The sequence below is a fragment of the Pristis pectinata genome, chromosome 22 (genome assembly GCF_009764475.1).
Source record: "Pristis pectinata isolate sPriPec2 chromosome 22, sPriPec2.1.pri, whole genome shotgun sequence".
In the NCBI taxonomy this organism is placed as follows: Eukaryota; Metazoa; Chordata; class Chondrichthyes; order Rhinopristiformes; family Pristidae; genus Pristis; species Pristis pectinata.
The window spans coordinates 21,537,265-21,559,259 of NC_067426.1; the positions used below are offsets into that span (position 1 = coordinate 21,537,265).

At 38.1% G+C, this 21,995-nt stretch overlaps 1 protein-coding gene across 20 annotated transcripts in view; it reads right to left on the reverse strand.

Moving 5' to 3' along the window:
* Positions 1-21,995, reverse strand: part of macf1a (microtubule actin crosslinking factor 1a) — a 426,068-nt gene that overhangs the window by 121,295 nt on the left and 282,778 nt on the right. For all 20 annotated transcript variants that reach the window (XM_052036540.1, XM_052036543.1, XM_052036536.1 and 17 more), the window contains 11 exons: positions 19,577-19,810; positions 18,021-18,284; positions 14,163-14,391; positions 13,596-13,912; positions 10,623-10,799; positions 8,925-9,048; positions 7,016-7,224; positions 6,322-6,639; positions 4,663-4,829; positions 2,342-2,498; positions 1,888-2,014 (listed from right to left, as the gene is read on the reverse strand). In XM_052036540.1, coding sequence (XP_051892500.1) covers positions 1,888-2,014; positions 2,342-2,498; positions 4,663-4,829; positions 6,322-6,639; positions 7,016-7,224; positions 8,925-9,048; positions 10,623-10,799; positions 13,596-13,912; positions 14,163-14,391; positions 18,021-18,284; positions 19,577-19,810 — 2,323 coding nt within the window. The remainder of the gene's footprint in view (positions 1-1,887; positions 2,015-2,341; positions 2,499-4,662; positions 4,830-6,321; positions 6,640-7,015; positions 7,225-8,924; positions 9,049-10,622; positions 10,800-13,595; positions 13,913-14,162; positions 14,392-18,020; positions 18,285-19,576; positions 19,811-21,995) is intronic.

Genomic DNA, 21,995 nt, shown 5'->3' on the forward strand with positions numbered 1-21,995 from the left:
TTAATAGTGATAGCACATTTGCTTCTGTTTCAGATGACTATGACTTCATACATCACCTCAGAGATTGTGTACTTCAGATTGACACATTTTTTGAGCAGTGAAATACAATTGTATTAATGCAGGTGCAAAGTTTTGGATAAGCCCTCAAACCATAAATTATCTGCTTTCTTGAATGAATGTAGAAGATACCATGGTACCATTTGAAGAGCAGCAAGGGTGCTCTCCAGAGTCCAGGCCAATATTTATCCTGCAATCAATGTCATTTGGTCATTTTTGCATTGTTGTTTGGGGAATCTTAAAGTGTGCAAACCAGCTATCATGGTTCCCTACTTTACGTCAGAGGCTCCACTTCACAAATATTGCTGTAAAGCCAATATTTGTAAAGTAAAGGGTTGTGAAAAGTGCAAGGTAAAAGTAAACTTTTTTTTTCCTTTTCATTTCTATTCAAGAGTAGTTAATTTGAATTCTTTGGATACATCGTCTTCCCCTTGCTGGAAATAACTCCCACGGACTGCAGAGACCAGTTTAGTTCAGGGTAACCAACTGCCTCATGTAAGCAGTTGTGTTTGGGTGTCATTGAAACTTTATTCTCTACTGCATGCTCTCAAAGTGCAAATTAGTGTGTTGTACCCTGCTTCCAAAATTTGATTTCGCCGAAGTGAATGGAACAGAGTTCTGCAGGTGAAGTACAACACACAAAACCTACTGCATCATAGATTATATAGTTTTAGTATCACATTGCAGATAAATGTATCCATGGAGCAAAAAACACTCTGCTGGAGGAGTTTTTGCTCCAGATTCCAGCGTCTGCAGTGACTTGTCTCTCAAATTTATCCATGGACAAGATTCTTCTGCAGCACATAGATTTTACTTTAAAACAATTCAATTGATTGCAGATTAAGCTATGAAAAGTGCAACAACTTATTAGTCACATTGAGAGACAGTTAAGAATAAGTTGTACACTTGAATATATATACAGTACTTATAATTAGATATATAAAGTCAAATCAGTTATAAGATTAAATAAGTACACTGCTGCTTTCCTAATAAAAAATATAAACTAGAGATGAAAAGAATATTGACCAAATTTGTCTATGTTAACATGGCAAGCACACTGATGAAGAATACACTAATTAGAAACTGTTATCAGTAAGAAATTAAATCACATTTAAATATATAATTAAAAACAGAAACATGCAAAACAATAGGACAACATTACAAGAAACAACTAGTAACACAATCTTATTAGTTCCTGTGCATATTTCATATGTCGCATTACAAAATGATTCAGAAAAAATAAATATGGTAGCACAGGCATGAATTCGTGGGTGGAAAATTTCAGGGTCAGGTTGGGGGGCACAGTGGTGCAGCTGGAAGAGCCACTGCCTCACAGCTCCAGTGACCCGGGTTTGATTCTGACCTCGGCAACTGTCTATATAGAGTTTGCATGTTCTCCCTGTGATGACATGGGTTTCCTCTGGGTGCTCAGATTTCTTCCCACATCCCAAAGACATATGGGTTGGTAAGGTAATTGGCCTCTATAAATTGCCCCTAATATGTAGGTAAATGGCAGAACCTGGGAAGAGTTGACGGGAATGTGGGAGAATAAAATCGGATTAGTGCAAATGGGTGCTTGATGGTCAGCATGGACTCAGTGGACTAAAGGGCCTATTCCCGTTCCTAATGACTCTATTAGAGATAAAAGAAAACTTAAATAATTCATATTCACTCTTACATTTTCTAAGATGATGCTAGAATTGTTTTGAAAGAGTTTTTCAGCAAATAACTTGTATACCTTCTTTCAATGGTAAATGGAACATTAAAGCAGAAGATAAAATTATTTAAAACACAGCAAGTTAACTGCACTTTCTTGATCCATGATGATACCTGTTTTGCTGGTTAACAAAGTTGTATCAGGTGATGTTATTTCCATGATGAGACTTTCTAACTCAGTTCCTTTATGGTTTATTTCTTGAATTTGTGGAGATTTTGCTGACCAATCTTCCAACAGGACCTGTTGATCAAAATAAGCCACATCATACTATTTTATTCAAACTTTTGCCAACAGAGACTTGTTTTTATTGTGCTTCTTTTCTGAGAATGTTGTGAACAATTAGTTCACATGATGACTTCATCATCCTGGATGGGATCATTCTCCCTCCCATCTCCAACAAATAACAGGAAGTGTTTCCACATAACATGCCGAGTAAACTTGCCTGACTAAAACTTGGAAAGCCTGTATACAGATTATTTAATCTTCAAGTCATCCTGCACATTAAAATTAAAAATTCATGACATTCCTTAAACAAACACAATTACCACATATTTTATGTAAACATACCGTTACTTCTTGGATCTGTTTCTCGATCATGTCTGTATTAAATGCCGATTCAAAATTTGGAATGTTTGCCTCGGTTTCCTTTAACCATTTTCTAATGGATTCAACCAGAGAAGTGAACTCGCTCAGAGACTGCTGGCAGGATATTGCCTCTTCCTCCCTGAAAAATGGAGACTCAATCAGTGCCATACATGTTCTTCTTTTACTAGAAAATGCCACTAATATGGAATTGCTGGGCATATAAAACTATTTCAGAATACATACCTGGCTTACTGATACAATTACAAAGTTAATTATTCTTCTTATTTTATTTGCTGCTTCCCCACCACCATTCCTAATTTCCCATGGTTATGCTGACTACTAGATAAAGACCACACTGAGTAACACCTTTATTTGTTTCTCAATAGTAGGATGGATTTCAGATAGGGCATCATGTGTTAAATCCAAGCAGGCACTTATTCACATTGGTCCCAATTTTTCATGTGGAATTGCCAGCATATCCCCCCCATAATTCTCAAGAATGGGGGGTCCTGAACTTCTGAATTTCCCAACTGCACACCAATATTGCACTCTGCTTGGGGTCCAAGACGAAGTGGCAATTTCCTGCCATTTCCCAGCAGTTATCCCAGAAGATCTGTCTGCTATTCAGTGACTCCATTCATTTAAATAGAGAGGAACAGCAATGAGAGTGCAAGGCAAGTTTAGGTCATTAACTTAAAACAAAAATGATTAATTACGTGCAAGTATTCATTATTGCCTATATAAAAATACATTTTATAGTTAAACATGCGATAAAAAATTAATTTTGAATGTTTGTGACTGTCACAGATATTCAAAAACATTGAAGCTCTGGGCGTTGATGACAGGTAAGCTGGAGGCCTCTGGGCAGGGTCTGCCACATACAGCTCCAAGGCCCTGCACTGCACAGGGCCTCTTCAGCCCTGTTGAATCCAGCTTTGTTCAGGAAGTTGCCAGAAGAGACAATGCAGCTTAGTGTGGACCTGGGAGATATGAAGTAGCAAGTGTGACAGCTCACCACTGCCTGGAAATTCTGAGCTATTGATCATCACCCTGACTCTGTGGCCAATTAATTGGCTTTAAAACTATGTGGGCAAAAAATAACTGATATCAAATCAGGTTTTGCTGAAAATCAATGTCAATTTTATAGCATATTATCAATAGCTTTATCTCTTTCAGAACACAAAGCCAGTTTGAGCCTGTTATTTATAAAGCACTTTTTTTAAACTGCTGAGAAAGAATTTGAGAGATGATAAATATGTTGCTTTGTATTTAGGGAACAAGTAATCATGTGCATACAAATAGAATGGTACAAACCTGCTCATTTCAAACAAATCCAGTGATTCTCAAAGAAAAAGTCAGCTTTAATTTTGATTGAAAATTCTAAGAATGGACAACTTGGGGCTACAATTCAATGTTGCTGAACAAATCAACAAGTAGGCCTTATATTTATGGCAACATAATATGCCCAACTGCAAAGATTCTGATGAGAGAAAATATTTCACTAAGTTTGGCAAAACAATGTCTAATGTCTTTCAAATAAAGAATATTGAACAGCTGAGGACCAAAATGTTTATGATTCTCATTATACCCAATTATAAAAGGAATCCAAAAGTGATCACAGTGGATAATCTAAGGTTTAATGGAATTACTGCAGTAAAATTGAGGTGATCCAGAATTGTTCCTTTTCCATTTAAAAAATCTGGTGTTCAAAGAGTTTGCTGGAAGTATTGAGATAACACTACCTTTCACCTAAATTTAGACGATAAACAATTTATAATCTTGAGCGTTGTTCCAACCCGACATTCTGGCCATCACAAAGAACACCTTTCTTGTGCTTTGTTACCTCAACTACCATTAAAACCCCATTCACACCTTTGCCACTTGCAGACATCATGTCTTAAATGCTTCCCTGGCTGCATTCTATTATTCATCTAAGATGTAACTCATTCCATCACTGCAGAGAAATGACCTGACCAATCTCACACAATCTATTGCCTGGTTGAAGGGCAATGTTACTGGAGGCCTGCAAAAAAAGCTATTTGATCATTGGATGGAAATTGATGGGTCTAAAAAAGAAAATCAAACAGGAAGAAAAACAGTGGGATAAAACTTAAAAGACAAATTCATGCTGAAGCAAGCTGCTCAACATAATCATATCCACTTTGACATTTTAGACAGCATATTTTTTTTCAAAGCAGCGATAATTCATTAATTTAATGAACTCTGGGCCTATAGCTCCATAGAGCCAAATATGGCTCATAAGTGGCCCAGAAAAGTCCTTACAAAGAATCATTGTCTGTTACCTCTTTTTAATATTCAGTTCTAGTTTTTTGTATCCTCTGGTTAGGTCTTTGACAGTCTCCATGAGCTGATTCTTTTCTGTCGACATGCCAAATGCAGTCAGCTCTTCTGCTAGTTGCTGTAGAGCCTGTAGGTCTCCTCTTTGCTTCACCATTTCTGTGCTTGCGTCCTGTGATAAGTAAACACATGGTCACTTGTAATTAAAAATGGTAGACTGGCTGCTCTTTTTTCATGTTCAAATGAGCTGCTCTCACTGACCAATGCCAGTGCTGCTCTTTGAATGAAAATGATACAAATCACACTTGAGAGGGATTCTTCCCCAATCGCAGCACTCTCCTAAATTAATATTATAGAATTCTGATAAATTGATTCAAGAGCACAAGAAGTATCAAATTAACATGCTTATCAAAGGAAGGTGTTGCCCGAGAGCAGTATTACAATAATATAATTACGTGTTGAAAAATAAACTAAGGATACTTCAAACTCATTTAAAAGAAGTATTTAATTTATTTTTGAGACGAGATCATCACTGGTTGGTTCAGAGCTTATTGTACACCTTCAAGGTGGTTGTGGTGGAGCACATTCTCCAACCCTTGACATGTAATGAAGGAACTGCACAATTCTATTGAGTTTGGAGAGTGAGGTTGGTTGGGACAGTGAGGATGTGGGTGACGTTTCAGGCTTCCAAACCAGCAACAACAAAGAAATGGTAGTTCATGTCCAAGTCAGCAACGTGGTGAGGAGGTGATTAGGAGGGGAACCAGGAGCTAATTATGCTGCTGTGTATCTGATGTTATTCTTTGAGGTTTTGTGATTTAGATCATGGATTTGGGAAATGATGTTCAAGAATGTTGGCGAGCTTTTACACTGCATCCAGTAGGTGGTGCACACTACCATGGTGATAGCTTATGCATCTAATTCTATCATCTATGTGACAAAGCACTAATCAAGTGAACTGCAGCATCCTGGATGATGTTGTATGTCCTTGGTATTGTTGCAGCTGTACTTATACTGGCATCTCCTGCTCCTTCTGTGGAAGCCTCTTGGTTTCAGCATTGGCCTCATTGGATCCAGGGTGGTACAAATCATCCTCAATCTCAAAGGTCGGCCTACGTAGTAGCCGTGTTGTTCAGGTGAGTGGAGCACATTCCATCATACTCATTATGCGCCTTGAAATTGGAGCAATGGGCAGTCAGAAATTGAGCCAATTCCTTCAGAAACCCAGCCTCCTGTCTATTCCAGTTTAGATCGGGACTCAAGAGCTTGGTGCGGGGAATCTGAGCAGTGGCACATCCATGGAAAGTGGTCAAGTTCTTGCTTATTTAACAGTAGTGCGGCACACATGTTGGCCATGTGGAAGTACCATCACCTATCAAGAAGGTAGTTCATCTTCACCTTCACAAGAGCAATTAAGGACAAGCTACAAGAGCCCAGATTCCAAAAGAGAATATAAAAATATATATATATTGGACAGGGAATACTTCATTAGCTAAGTAGTTGTGAATGGAGCTAGATATAGCAAGCTGTTTAATATGTCAAATATCTATCAGGTCAACAGTAGTAGTTTTGTTTGAGCATTCAGTTATGTATAATATTTTTAGCGTTGTTTAAATGAACAGTGATGTACTTAAGCTAGAAGTAGAAGTTTACAATGTATTCACCAGCATTTTCTGTGAAAAGTGAGCGATATCTTTATTGGGATCTCCTCCAGCTGCCAGGCTCTGAGATTTACTTTCCATGAACTGTCCAACGTCCTGCACCAGTTTCTCAAACTGCTCCATTTTGGGTAGCAGTTTTCTCAGCTTCTCCTCCTTCTCCTGCTGTTCAATACACACCGCTTGCACGTGGCTATTTAACTGTTCAAGCTTCTCTTGCAGCGAGGAAGCAGTCGCTCCATCTGTATTTTCAATAAAACCATGAACCATATCCTGGATTGCGTTAATGCTGCTTTGATGACTAGCAATATCCTGTTTTAATTTCTGAAAAATTTTAGAAAACACATTATTTAAAATACTGTACATAATTGGATTTCAGCATACATTTCATAATTCTAATTTTGTTACTCTAAGCAGCAATTGCTTGTTTCAGTATGCTTTGATTGAGAATAATATCTGTACTGTAATGAGAGGGGGAGGGAGGGGGGTGATTATGCATAGAAAAAGCATTAACCATCAGTGGGTCTTCTAACCGTAAAACATTTGCTGACCAGGCAAGGAAACTGCTTAGGTAGAGTATGCCAGAAAATCAGAATATGATTATGAAACTGTGACACAAAACATGACAAAACTATCAAAGCTTTTCAAATTATGGCTCATTTAACTGCTCCAAAAAGCAATAGCCCAGGCGAAAACTCACAGTGTTTTGGGCAAGGGCATCCTGGAATGCAGCAGACGACAGTGGCAAATTATCCTGATTTTTCAAACTCTTTTCAACACCTTCCAACCAGTTCAGTAAATTATCCAAACCTTCTTGAACATTTTGAGACTGAGCAATTGACACTTGCAACTTCTCGTTGTGCTCTGAAACTACTTTGGACAAACTCTTGTACCTCTGTGCAATGGAATCTAAAAGGAACACAAGACTCTGTTACACAGACATTTAGAAGTGTTTTCAAAGATCTTACCATAGAAAGTTTCAGAGTTTTCATAAAAATAAATTTAATATTTATTTGGAGACAGTAACACAGATTAAAGATGAATTGCGCTTTTAAGTAAATTGTTGAAGGAAGGAGACAGGAGTAAAAAGGGAAGAGTGAGAGAAAAAAAAGTGAGCAAGGAATGAGATAAAAGGGAGGGGAAGTTGGATTGAAATGCATGTTAGGAGTAAAATGAGGAATAGGGAAGAGAAGGGGGCATTTGCAAAAGCAAAGTGAGGGGAGAGAAACAGAACAGGATTAAACCATTCAGCCATGTGCAACTTTTTTTAAAAAATCACTTTTACTTTAACTCCTTTTACCCGCCAACAAGAGGAGCAGGTGAAGGGGAGGGAGGAGGAGCAGCAGCAAAAACACAAAAGAGTATTCTGCCGGACGGGGCAGGCTCTGATAACAGCTGCGAAAGTTCTCACCAGAACTGTGGTTCCAGCAGCACATCCTGCACTGTTGGGGTGCTCAGTTGCCTGGTTCCTCACTGTACTCCCAGCAGAGCATGAAAAATTAGCTCTCATCGTGGGTCTTTGTGCCGTCACAGCCCAAATACTTCCTTGAGTACATCACTACCAGATGTTCACATTTGCTAAGTGCCTTTTGCTTAATACTATACCATTTCTTTATAACCATTTATTTGACCACAATATATTTATTTTTATAAATTACTTACAAGATAAATGCAGAAAAATAGTAGAAATTATAGCCAATTTGGAATTTAGGAAAAAACAGAATAAATAACAAGAATATGTAGAAAATAGTTAAGTTGATAAATCATCTGGAAAAAGAGAAGCAACACTGAAATTTCAATTATTCTTTGTTCATTCCAACTCCTGACTGAACTCTGTACTTTCAGCATTTTTTTTTGATTTGTTTCAGATTCCCCGTAAAATTTTATTTTGTCTATTATTAGAAAGTTGTCTGATTTCCAATCAATTTCCTCAGCATTTGAAGAGCAGCTGACAGGTATGGCACAACTAGAGCCTAATTAGTTTCTTTAATAACTTAATGCTGATGTCTTGCTTTGATTGAAACAATTCTCTGCAGGAATTCCCATTTGGTGCTATTTTCACTTTCAGTGGTCCAAATAAGGCAAAATTAGCCCAACAATTCTAAACCATTAGATACTTCTCAGGCAATAGTTTCATACAACCTAACACTTAAACTATGTGCCACTCTAGCAGAAACATCATTCAATAAATATGCATTTTGCAATACTATTGGGATTCTGACATACTTGTCTGAATCACTACCCACAATTTAGTAGAGAAAGGCTATTTTTGAAGTATTATTGAACTTTCTGAAATACTGCACTTTAATTTGAAACCTTTCTTTAGATGTACACGTCTTTAAAAGATGATAAATTTTGTTTACTTCAAGGTGTTCAGTACTGTTTATCAAATGATAGCACATTTATGATCTGCTAGGTAAAGATAACTCAACATTTGAAAGCTAATCAATTATAATAAATATTTTAGAAAGATTCAGAGAGGTTGGTGGATCACCAGTATTATTTACATATATTGAAGATGTATGATTTACTGGAAAGCAGCATTACTTTCTACTTGTTGTAATTACAGAACCACATTTTGATATAAACAGCTAAAGCTGAAATTATACCTGTTGTTTGTCGAATTTGATCCTGGTTTGGAACGAGGTCATCATCCAATAACATTAGGGAGTTTGCTGCTTTCTGTAACTTTTCTACACTGACTTGGTGTTCAGCTACATCTCCCTGAAGCACCTGTAATTGCAAAATTACACAATGACTCATCCATCATTAAATTAATCCTTCTTTCTGTATAAAGGACCACTTAGCTCAACTGATGCCTTGATGGATTTAGATATTGTACTTGTGTGTCACAGAGATGCATAAACTGGAAAGAAGATTAAGTAAAAACATCACAAGTAACCTCAGCACAATGGCCTGCTTTGTGGGTGGGGATGTTTGGATTAGCAAGGACCTAACAACCCCAGGATTTCGGAATAATATATCCTTTCCCAGTATATATTACTAATTAACCACTAATTGGTAAAACATATTAAAATAAAAAGTGGTTCCTGGCTTTAACATAACACCAGATCAAAAAAAATCGACATTTATCATTATTAGTTTATACATAAGTATTTAATGTGTCTGGTGTTTGAGCATTCTCCGTTGTTGTTGAGCTCACCCTCCTCATGTAGTCTATACGCAACTCCAGTCTCTTGATTGGCCTTGAAATGCCCCCAGTAAACCACAAATAGGTCAAGAATGAATAGCCAATAATCACCAACCTTGGCAGGTTCACCAGGTCCCAAGAAAATATTCAAAAACTTTATGATAGTTTGTGCCACATGCAGAAAACTTTATGATAGATTGCTTCATATGCAGAGCTCATTTGGCTCTTCAGCACCAAGGACACAGATTTGACTACAATAGGTTGTGTTACATTGAGTTCCATATAACTGCTTTTTGCTCCCTCACACTAATATGTGATGCACCTCAGCAATCCTCCCCAATTACACAACATCAATTTCCACACGGACACTGATGGCACACAGCTTTACCTCACCAACTTCAACCCCCAACCCATCTATTCACACTAAGTGGTCAGACTGTTTCTCTGACTGGAGGAACAGAAATACCCTCCAACTTAATATTGTGAAAACTGAAGCACCAATTTGTCTTTCTGCCACAGATTCCAATTCCCTAATCACCAACTCCAGATTTCTTTACAATGAACCCCACTCTTTGTAACATTGCAAACAAATCTCTCCTCAAAATGAACTTTGCATCATATATTCAAGCCCAAAATCACCACTTTCCTCCCACCTCACCTCATCTACTGCTGAAACCCTCATCCATGGTCTTTGTAATCTGCATACCTGATAATTCCAACAACACTTTGCTGGCCTCCCCGGTTCTACTATTGTAAACTTGAGACAATCCAAAACTCTGCCATCAATGTTGTCAGTCACCAGGTCCCAGTTAAATGTCAATGTGGGCTACCAAAGTCTAGGAAACCCATACAACATAGTTAAAAATATACACACAGTAATAGCAGATTGTTTGGCCTCTAAAAAGTTTCAAAGATCGACCCAACACCTGGAAGGAGATTGGCTCCCTGTTCTTTGTCAGGATTCCATTAAAAGAAGATGGATTAAAGGTGGCCCGGGTTCCTATTTCAGACATCAAGCTTAAAAACCTCCCATCTGGCCTTAACCCCCATTGATTGAGGTGCACATTAGCATTATTTCAAGGCATTCACATCTCTACTTATAATTCAGAATAAGCAATAATATACAGTGATTTACAGAATAACAACTTCAATTTACCTTGATATCTTCCAGCTGTTTCTGCAAGTTTTCTGGATCAGAAGAAATTGTTTCCAACAGAAGCCTATCTCCAGTTGCCTCTGAGCTCTTTAGCCACATATTCAGCTCATCGACAATCTCATGGAAATGTTCATATTTCTCCAACATATTGGCTAGGTGAGTGCCAAGTTTAGTGCACTGTGAACCGAACAAATAAATGATTATATGGATGTTTAAAATTTAGAATTTTGGTGAAACGCTGCCAAATGCTATATACAATAGCACACCCCTGTTCTTTCCCAACAATCTTGCAGTTCTGTAAGTTCATTTTTTTCAATTTAGTCTATTACCTTTTGAAAGTTACTGAATTTGTTTCCACCACCCTTTTAATCTTTAAGCATCTCTACCAAATCTTTAATTTTCCCAGCTCTAGGGAGAAAAACCTTGATTTCTCTCATCTCTCCATACAAATTAGATCCCTAATCCTCAACATTCAAGCAGGTCTCTGCAATGACTCCAAGCATTAGCATACTTTCCAAAGCACGATGGCCCAGTGTGAACACAATACTCCAGCTGAGGCCCAGCCAAATTAACTTTCTAATTCTATTTCTAACAAGAATCCTATTAGTTTTTAGACAGCCTTCTCAATCTCTCCATCCATCCAGATACCACATTCACCACTCAATCATGTCCCCAAGACCCTCATGATCTTAGCAATGAAATGGTTAATTGACGGAAGCAAAAATCCAATTCATATCTTGGTCTGAAAATGAGAAGGACATATTCAAAATCAATTGAAATGTTTGCTAGGAAGGAGAGATTTCAAAACATCCAACAGTATTAAACTTCTTTGATGAAGCCTTTGAGCTGCCAATTTCCATATCAGCGAACACCCACATGAACAAAATACTATGTGTATTTCCAGGCTCTTAATGCAGATATTTATGACTGAATGATAATTGTCCACTTCAAGCTAATTAGAGTGCCTTGAGATGGGCAAGGTAGCTACCATCATGAAAATATGACAGGGCAAACACAGGGCAACTAACTGCATGAGCGCCTTAAATGACACAACAATGTCATTAAATTCCACAAGACCAGCTTTGTGGAATAAGATGCAATAAACTTAATGATGAATCTGAATCTCGTGATGGATGAAGCAACACAATTTTAAAGCAGAGGAGTAATTTGAATCTCAGTTTGACAATCAACTTTACCCTGGAAAATATTCATTGAAACGGGTTGGGTGCAAACCAAGCAGGAGAGTAGTACACAAAGAGATGGAAGTGGCTGGACTTGTCCAAGTTTGCCACTTGTAGACCCCACATCACCTGCCCACCCACACCTGATCTAGATGTAGGGGGCAGATCTTACAGAACTTCTATATCTGGGGGCTTTGGTGACAAGGCTTATGGAGAGCTCAGAGGTATGTAAGCCTCAGGAAGGATGGTCCCAAGACCCTACGTGTTGAAAGTCATGATAGCCTACGACAGGAAGCAAAGCTAAACTTGGGTTTCATCTCCGATCAAAGATATTCAAAGTGTAGACTCCCTTTTCTGCTACTGTTAAGGATCCCAACTAAAATGATCCACTTTGATCACTCTTCACTGAACTAAGAAATCTCATGTCAGTGCAGTGGGAGATTGCTTCTGATCTTGCACTGAGCCACATTGATGATCGAGAAGTGAGCTTTACTCTGAACCAACATGTGCTGTCCTTGAGCAGGGAATGTTCAATGCTAATGAAGGCTGCTCTGAATAGAGAAATATAAAAGGCGACAAGAATAATTTTTCAAGTTACGTGGTTGGCGTGTGGAGGACACTAAATAAAAGTTAAAAACAAATTAGCTTTCAAAACAATGCCATAGTGTAACAGTAATGTTTAACAGTAGGAGGTCCAACAAGAACACTAATTTATTCAAAAGCTCAGATTTTGCTTGGGTCTTGCCAGCAGTTCCAGTATGCCAGCCAGTTTGGGATTCCCATGCAAACACGGAAGTCTTCAACTTGCTGGGCTGGGCTGGGGTGTGGGGGGGGAGAGGCAGGAGGTGGGAAGCTCCATCAGCATTTTCCCAGCTGTGCTTCATTGCTGCACTCTGCTCCAGAAGTTCAAAAGCTTGCTGAGATTCTCTAGCTTGGAAACCTACTCTCAGGTCCAGCATCAGGTTAGACCTGGTATGGGGTTTGCAAGCCTATTTTTTTTAAATCTGGGATTTTACACCTAAGAGGAAGGAAGACTAAGGTATTCTTTTTTAAAATTATGTGCATTTGCATCAATTATTTAAAAGTGCTTTTAGAAGTTTTTAGGTGATTTAAAAAAATGTAATTACTTAAATAATAATTTTAATTGCTTTTTTTGATAGCTTTTTTTTAAGAAACTATTTCTCAAGGTCAGGGATATACAGAAGCTTCGAAAACCTTTACAACTTTGGTGCCAGTGATGATTTAGCAGAAATAATCCTTGGGTGGAGCTTGTTTCGGCCCACCATTGTGTGTGTGTTTCTGTTATGCCATTTCAGCCTCACCACTTGGCTCAGAACATTCTTTGCCAACAAGATGACCTTTTTGGATTTGGACAAAGTATGCAGTATCAGGAGTGTTCAATGGTGAATGTATGTGGTTGGCCTGAGTCAGGAAAATCCTTACCATTTATGATCTATTCTACATTTGATTTTTCCAAAGCAAATTAGATCATTTGTACTAAATCATGATTATTTCCTGCAATGATCTCTGTCTAACCAAAGTGAGTTGGGCTACTGAGAGAGATTGAAGATGCTTAGATCACCTGAGAATGGTTACTGTTCTTTACCAGTATTATTTAGCTGAACTAAACTGTTCAGAGGTTCTCACAGTTCCTCTAACGTGACTTAAAACTTAAATAATTTTGTCAGTCTATCTACATGCATACGAATTTACTGAGAAGCATAACTGGAATTTTCAAATACAATGCAAGCCTTTAAATGCCATCATAGTAAGAAAATAAATTATGTCATACTTTGGAATGAAGCATGCTGTAACGATTGTTGGCATCTTCTAACTTCTCCTTCACTAGTGTGCTGGTGACAGAGGGATCGATAGGGGTCTTAACATCTTCATTTGCATTAGCTTCAGCGAAGGCATCTGCAGCATCCAAGACCTTTTGCCCAGAGATTGTGATATATCTTAGATCCCCTTTGTGAGAAATAACATCTTCAGAGAAACACTTCTGTTTCTGCAGCTTGATTTGCAATGAATTGGAGTCCATTTCACCAGCTTTTATCTCTTCTAGTTCATACTCAGACTGAATTAGCCAAGCCTCAAATTCACCATGATCTATTTTTAAAAAAATTAGATGGTTATCAAATAATAAAGATGATTACTATGTGTTTTAGAGCATTCAAAATGGTCAGAAAATGTCCCAAGTTATTTAGACTTTACTTGGTAACAATTACTAGTGCTAATCTCCAGATCATGTTATTCCAAACCATATGCAGCTTTGTGTCATTTTACTTATAATTCTTTTCAGTTCTCAGTAAGCAGACTTGTATTGAAATTTAGAAAACAAATCAATTCTTTCAATTACCTTTTAGAAACTTTTGGAGTTCTTCCTGTAGGGCATGAATATGTTTCAGCTGAGTGTCTGCATGTAACAGTGCTGTCTCATACTGCTCCTTCAAATCATTCAGATTACTCTGCAGTTGTTTTTTCTCTTCTGGCAAAAGATTATGGCCATGTTTGTCCAGAAAGGACTGAGCTGACTGTGTCGCTAATACAAAAGCTTGCTGTTGCGATAACAACATTTCATGATGTTCCTAAAAAACAAAGGCAAAGTGTACTAAGTTCATTTTCATTGCTGTAAGTTGTCTTCAGGATTTAAGATTTCTATTTAGCACAAGTGCAATTGAAATAAAGTACATACAAAAAAAGACATTAGAGCTACATCGCAGATTTGCTTTATGTCTAGAACCTTAAATAGTATCATCATATCAGACACCCAATCAATTATTTTTTAATCACAAATCAGCTTGTGAAGGCAAAATATTTAAAATTAAAGCTTTGGGATCCTTTTATTTGTAAAATAATGAGTAATGCTGAGAATGCATGTATAACTAGAATACATCACATTTTTAACTAACAAGAAAATAAACTGCCTACTCCTAATGTTTATATACATTTCCTTCCTTGTCAAATAAACAGACTTAGCTTTATTTAAACTTTAGGTCATTAAACACTTACTATTAGAATTTCAAAGTATCTCATTCTTATCTTTGCATTTCAGGATTTAATATTCTTTCATGAGGTACAAGTTAACACATTAAAAAACCCAACCATAGCTGACTTCATTGTTTTTTATCCTTACTATTTTATTTAATGTTCTTTGGTACTTACTAGACTTTATTCAAGTGGCATTATTCCAGATGTACACAGGAGAATAATCTGTGTACATTTTAAGCAGTGCTTTACTAAAGAAAGTTAAAGTCAATTGGCAAATGCTTAATATTCCTTGCCCAATTTCCCTCCACTATGAAAACATAACTTGAGCGCTACATGTTACAGAATGACAGAAGTGAAAATGAAGTAAAAGCTGTGGTGAAAGTATTCTACGTGATTGTTATTTACGGATTCATTTTTCAAGATGCAGGTGTCACTGACAAGGCCTAAATGCCCTCAAGGTCATTTTGAGGCACTTTCTGGAACTGCTGTAGTCCTTCTGGTGAAAATCCTCCTATACAGCTGTTAGGTTGGGAGTTCTGGGGTTTAGACCCTGCAATGGTGAACGAATGGCAATTTGTTTCCCAGTCGGAATGGAGTGCAACTTGGAGGGGAAGCAGAGGGTAGTAGTGTTCCCATGCATCTCCTTCTCGATGACAGAGGTCACTCGTTTTGGAGTTGTCCGGATGCAGTTCATTCTGTTGACGGCATACACACAATCTCAGCACAATGTTGGTGGAGAGAATAAATGCTTAGGATGGTGTATGGATGCCAATCAAGCCAGCTGCTTTGCACCCCTGTTCAGGTCCTTGGGCATTTTTAGGCGAAGATGATTTCTGTAATAGTGTCAGGAGGAAGTCAAGGTGGATCACCCACTTAGCACTGCTGGCTGAACATGACTGCAAATGTTTTAACCTCGACTTTGGTTTTCAAAAGCTGGGACCTGCCACTCTTGAGAATGGGGATATTCTTGGTGCCTCTTTCTCCTGTTAACTGTCTACCACCTTTCATGACTTGATACGACAGCACTGCAGAGTTCAAATTTCAAATGTTGTTTGCGGTATCTCTTAATTCTGTCTATTGAATGCTGTTCAGATGCACCTTGTCCTGTGTTGTAACATCACCAGATTGGCCCCCATTTATAAGTGAGCCTATTGTTCTATCGTGCATGTCTGCATTCCTTATTAAACCAGGGTTGATTCCTTGGCTTGGTTGTGATGGCAGAGCTCACGATGAGAGGTTACACCTTCCTGCTGCTGCTGCTAATGGTCCTTTGCACTTCTTGGCTACTCAGTTTTGAGCTGTCAGATTTGTCCTGAATTCATTCTATTTAGCACCATGACGGTACCATGCAGCAGAATAGGTGCCCTTGGAGTGAAATAGGACTCCTTTTCCACTGTGGAGGTAGCTTCTTCTTCTGCTGTCAAAAACAGATACATCTGCAAATGGTAGATCATTATGGGTAGGTTGAGTAGGTTTACTCACAAGCTGTTCCAAACCAGTTCGTAGATCTTCATGAGGAGGACTTTGCAAGGTTGAGTGGACAAGCAGTGACTTTGCCATGTTAGAATTCATTACAGAGATGTTTTCTGTTCTAAAATGGCAGTTGTGAATAGCTTGCAAGGCTAATTCAGTGGGTTATTAAGAGGTGATCACATTTTGGAGGGTCTGGGGTCACCAAACTGGGAAAGGATATCCTTCCTCCCCTGAAGAACATCAATGCCCAGATTTTGTAATGATACATTACTACTAAGATTTGTCTTTTTTTTAAGATAGAAAAGCTGCCATGGTGAGATTTGAACTAATGTCTCTGGATTGTTAGTCCAGGCCCCCTGGTCACCCTTACCAAACACTGCTCCATCATTGGTGAGTTAATCGCATTGCCATTATCTTTCACAACTTGCATGACAGGGCAAGAGCAAAGAGCAGACTGCAGCACTTAGTTATTAATGTGGTTTAAGAGGATCTAGAAGGTCTTTGAATATGATTGGGACAAGGCAATCAAAGGCCTATCAAAATTCAATTCAAGCTTAATTAGAACTTAAGTTGGTCATTATATTGAAAGAAAGATAGAACTCTTCACGTCAGTGACATTTCATCAGATCTGTTCTGCTCAGGAGTTCTGATGAAAAATCCAATCTGAAATGTTAATAGTTTATCTCTACAGATACTGCTCAACCTGCTGATTATTTTAGATATATAACATTTGCAGTATCTTGGTTCTGTTACATAATAAATTGTTTAATTAGAATGGAGCTGATTAGGCAGCTAGGAGAGGAACAGAAATTCACAGCTAACAAAATCAGAAAATGCTGGAAATATTCAGACGTAATCTGTGGAGAGAGAAACAGAGCTACTTCTTCATCTTAATTACTTTTATCAGAACTGGGGAAAGGTTTTAAGATGCAGCCTGATTTATGTCCTTATTCTTGAAACCTGTTCCAATGAAGTTCAACACAAGCTCAGAGAAGAGAACCTCATCTTCCAACCACCGACATTACAGCCACATTCACCATGTTTGACAGTTTCAGATGGTCAGAATGCCCCACCATTTTTATTTCAGATTTCCAACATTCAAACTATTTCCAATTAATAATTTGCCCTTTCCCATGTACTCCTCCTTCAGACTTGCCTTCAGTTTGTTCTCTCATTACCTTCCTCTGCCTTGCATCAATGCATTTTTCTGCTTTTTAACCTTTCCAGCTATCCATCCTTATCACACGCTTTCCCTTCTGTTCTCTCCTCCCATCCCCCTCTATCTCTGCATCTCAAATTTCGTCCATCACTGACTTCTCCCAATTTTGATGAAAGGATGAAAGGATGACAACTTGAAACATTAATTTTGTTTTTCCCTCCAAAGACCTGTTGAATACTTTGTTTTTATTTTGGATTTCCAACAGCATTTTGCTTTCACAGTAAAAATAACAGTAAATTAAACAAAACAAATTTAGTAAGCAAATTATTGCAAAAGGTTAGAAATATGAAATAGAAACAGAAAATTCTGAAAACAGAGATGCTGCCTGACCTGCTACATATTTCCAAAATTTTCAGATGTTTACCAACATTGATTTCTTGCACCTAAGCAGATAATGTACAGAAGTTCTCTTTAAGTTGTAGTATTATTTCTATTTGACATTAAGGTCAAAACAACAGAGCAGAGATTTTCTTTTATTCATTATTGCAATTGTTCAAACATGCACATGTCCAAAACCTCTGGGAGTGTTCATACCTTCAGCGCCTGTTGCTGCTGGTTCAGGTTTCCATCCATCCCAGCTAGTGTATCCATTACATCATTCTGGTCTTGCAGCTGTAAACCATTTCCTAATGCATCAAATTCATCTTCATTGATGCAAACTCCATGCTTTTCATTCCGTTCCTCCCGAGGCCGTGCACGATGAGAATATGATGCTGTCTGCTGCCCCAGGGCTGACAGCCACTCCAAGAGACCGTCTATTTTTACCTTATTTTCTTCAAGCTCCTCTTCTGCTTTGGCCTGTAATCACAAAATTCTGTTAGTTTGAAGATATAATGAAGTTTTCATAGAAGCTCTGATGTTTTGCAAAATTTCAGTGGCATTTAAACATTCTCTCATGTTCTTGGGCAAACCCTTGGGTCGACTCTCAGTCAGATGAGTGGAAGGCTCCCATGCATAAATTCTGTGACTTTTGCACACCATTTCAATTAAACATACATATGGATAAATACATGGTCTTGCCCACAGCCATGGTCCAATCGGAAGAAGCTTGAAAATACTGAAGACCAGGTTCTGCTGAACAGACAGGTACACTGATACTCTTTAACCACACACACACAGACAAATATATGATCTTACCCACTCCCTCTTCCTCAGCTTCCTCCCATTGTTTCTCCCTGCCCTGGCTTTCTCCATTGCTTTCTTGATCCACTTTCTTCTCAGCTCCCTCCCCCTGAACTCACCTTTCCTCTTAGCCCCTTGCTTTCCATCTTCATTTCCCCATGCTCTCCCCCACAGCCCCCAAATCTCTACCTCCTGGTCAACTACTCTCTCCTCGTGTGAGGTCACTTCCACTGCCACCACTTACACTCTACAGGATTGCTGTGTCATTGCCAATCACTCTTCCACCACCAACAATGCCACCCCCACCCTCGGTTACACAAAGCCTGTGGCCTAGCTTATACCTTGTGAATCTCTCCCAGAAAATTTAAGGAAAATTTTCAGTCACATGCCCTATGCTCTGTACTTCAATGATAGCTTCATTGCTCAGGATCCCATTGCACAGCAGCTATTTCCACTGCTCTGCCTCATACTCTTCAGCCAATTAAAGGCCAAACCCAACTCCAGTTCCACAACCCACCACTAACGCTCACATTGCTACACGTACCACAAGGTCCATCTGCATCTTTATTATTTCAAAAGCTAACAAGTATAGGAAAATTATTTTAGAACAGGTACGATAACAAAACTTTTATGTTCTTATCCACTGTACTTTGACTGGAACCTGTTTTTCATAAGTGTGGATTACTACTTCTAAACTTGGCACTTGTTCCTAAAAAACCATTCATAGCGCGATTTTCCGTATTGTGAGCACTTGACAAAATTTGTTGTTTCTTTTGCATTGTCTTTATTTAGTTATTTTTTTCCTCACATAAATTCTGTGAAGTGTGAATTTTTATTCCATATCTCAAATATTTTGGTAGTGATTTATGAATTCCATAAGGGTGAATCTCTGTTACCTGAATGGCCATAATGTGGGATAACACTGTACTGACTTTCAACACTTCTACAGATTTTCTCTTGGGTATTACCTTTTCGGATTCTTGCTGGACAGCTTTTGTTAAGGCACTGTCTACTTGTTTCTGAAGTTTCTCAGCACTTTGACTCAAGACTTTGTGCTGAGCCTTAACTTCCAATAGTTTTGTTTCAACTTTTGCCAATTCTTCAGTATCCAATTTTCCCTGGTTCTCCTCCAATAAATGTTCTGTGGCTTTGATCACATCCTCTATAACAGCAGCACGTGATTGCATGTCTTTTTGTAATGCCTAAGAGGGAACGTAATAGCAAATCAATTTAATTGATTTTCTGTGAAAAAAGAAACAAAAAATAAAATTAAACTGACAATATATCTTATACATACATGCACTTCCAGCCTGTATCAACCAAATTTTTGTAGCCTTGTTTTGGGCACACTTATTTTTAATAAACAAAAGATCATTCCCAAAATTCCAAAGGATTTTACCCAAGTAAACTTGACACATTCTGTTTTGGTCACTGAGTCACTGCATATAGGACCTGGTAGTTTCCAGGCGTACACCTGTGAAAAGTCTTAGACTAACTGCCTGCCAATCTTTTTCTCTGGAGGATAATTCAACACATTCTTAAATATTTTAGTTTACTTCCCCACCCACCCCTCCTCCCTTTGTTCAGGAATCTCTATATTAGGTGCTAAAGTTGAGTAGGTTAGGTTCAATAGCTGGAATAAAGTGCTCAAATACATGTTGATTACTGAAGTTAAATAACTGGTCTCTGACACAGCAGAATTTCTCTCAAGGTTACCCAGTTCATACCACTGTACAGTTGAGTAGCAGTTGATATTTGTGTCAATGACAAAAGCAGTTCATAGTCAACCCCCTGCTATTTCTTTCTTACCATACAGAGTGGATCCAGGTATAAATTCTGAAAATCCGAAGATATTTCACAGTTGCTATTATGTTTTGAAGAAAGCAAGCTACTACAAGCACTTTGAGATATGGAAAATATCTTCCATATCTCAAAGTGATATTAACTATGCTTCTGCTAAATACCTCAATGACATTTGTAATGGTACTGAATTTCATTTAAACTATCAAACTGGAGATCTAAAAAAAATGTTTTAAGAATAGTTTAAGTGAATTGAGTTCCAAAAGTGATGGTTCATCTCATAAAAATGATTTAGAGAAAAGTCAAAATACAGGCTTTATTGCACAGAAACTTAAAAATTCTTGTGCTGTAAAATTAATATTATCTTTGCTTCATCTGAAGAGTTTCAAGTCATTGATTCATGTATAAATTACAAAGGACATGTCGGATTATTTTACTGTTGTAGAATATCTGAAAGATAATTTTGATATTGAGGCTTTTGTGTGCACATTTGTAAATAAGTTTTAAGAACTGATGATAGTCTAATTTCTCAACTAGAGCTTCTCTATTGTAATTTGTAAACACACTGCCACTTCCATACCATCATCTTTTCACCTTGCAACGTTCTCACGACACAGAAGTGGACCACTAACCTCAATGCCACGTTCTTCATGAACCTCCTCTGTCTATAAAGCCTTCCTCTTGCTTCCACAAGTGTTTAATATAACTCTCCCTTAAATGTATCAATGCCAGTTAATTCCCATGCAACCGACAACAGTTCATCCAATTTGTGGATCAACTATGTCACCTAATCCCAGTTCCTACATGTCAGTGCCCCGGTTCTGACGCTCTGATCATCCTTCCAGTTTCTCACCCAGCTGGAATCCCAGGGTGGGGTTGCTACTGTCCTGGCTGGAGACTGGTGCGCAGCTGCTGTTCCAACTGAAGCACATTTAGATATAGTATTTACTTAGCTACTGATCTACTCTCAGTTGAGGAATCTCCAAGTCATTTTACATAATTAATAAATATTAAGTATGGTGCAACAAGTTTCATGTCTTTTAATGTGTTTTGCACCATCTGTGTTTATGCATTTCTAAGGAGCTGCTCCATTTCATTATCCTGGAGTCAAAAGTTAATTATCCTGGAGCTATTCGAGAGTCAAGTGTACTCCTCATCATAGCAAGTTCTACATTCTAATCACCCTCGTAGGTAAATTACTTTATTTACAAATTTCTGCTTCACTTCATTATTACTATATTTACAAACCCCAATTTTCAGTGCTAGAAATTATCCTTAAACTCGCTTTATTTTTCTAATAATATTGGCCTGCCATTACTACTACTTCACATCATCCAGAAATCTCCATTTTTCTACTCCATCTAGATATTAAGCCTGGTGGTTTGGAATTCTGGGGCGGGAGGGGTGTGGGAGGGAGGTGGAAGTGGCGGTTGCTTAACAAGGTTGCAGAAAGTGTCTACAAGAGTAGATAAACATGAGTGAGGGAGATTATGGAGTTGTCATAAACCCTGAATAGGTGGGCAGCAGGTAGAGTCCCACCAGAAAGATTGGGGGCTGTAACATCAAAAGATAGTTATAGGAAGAGGC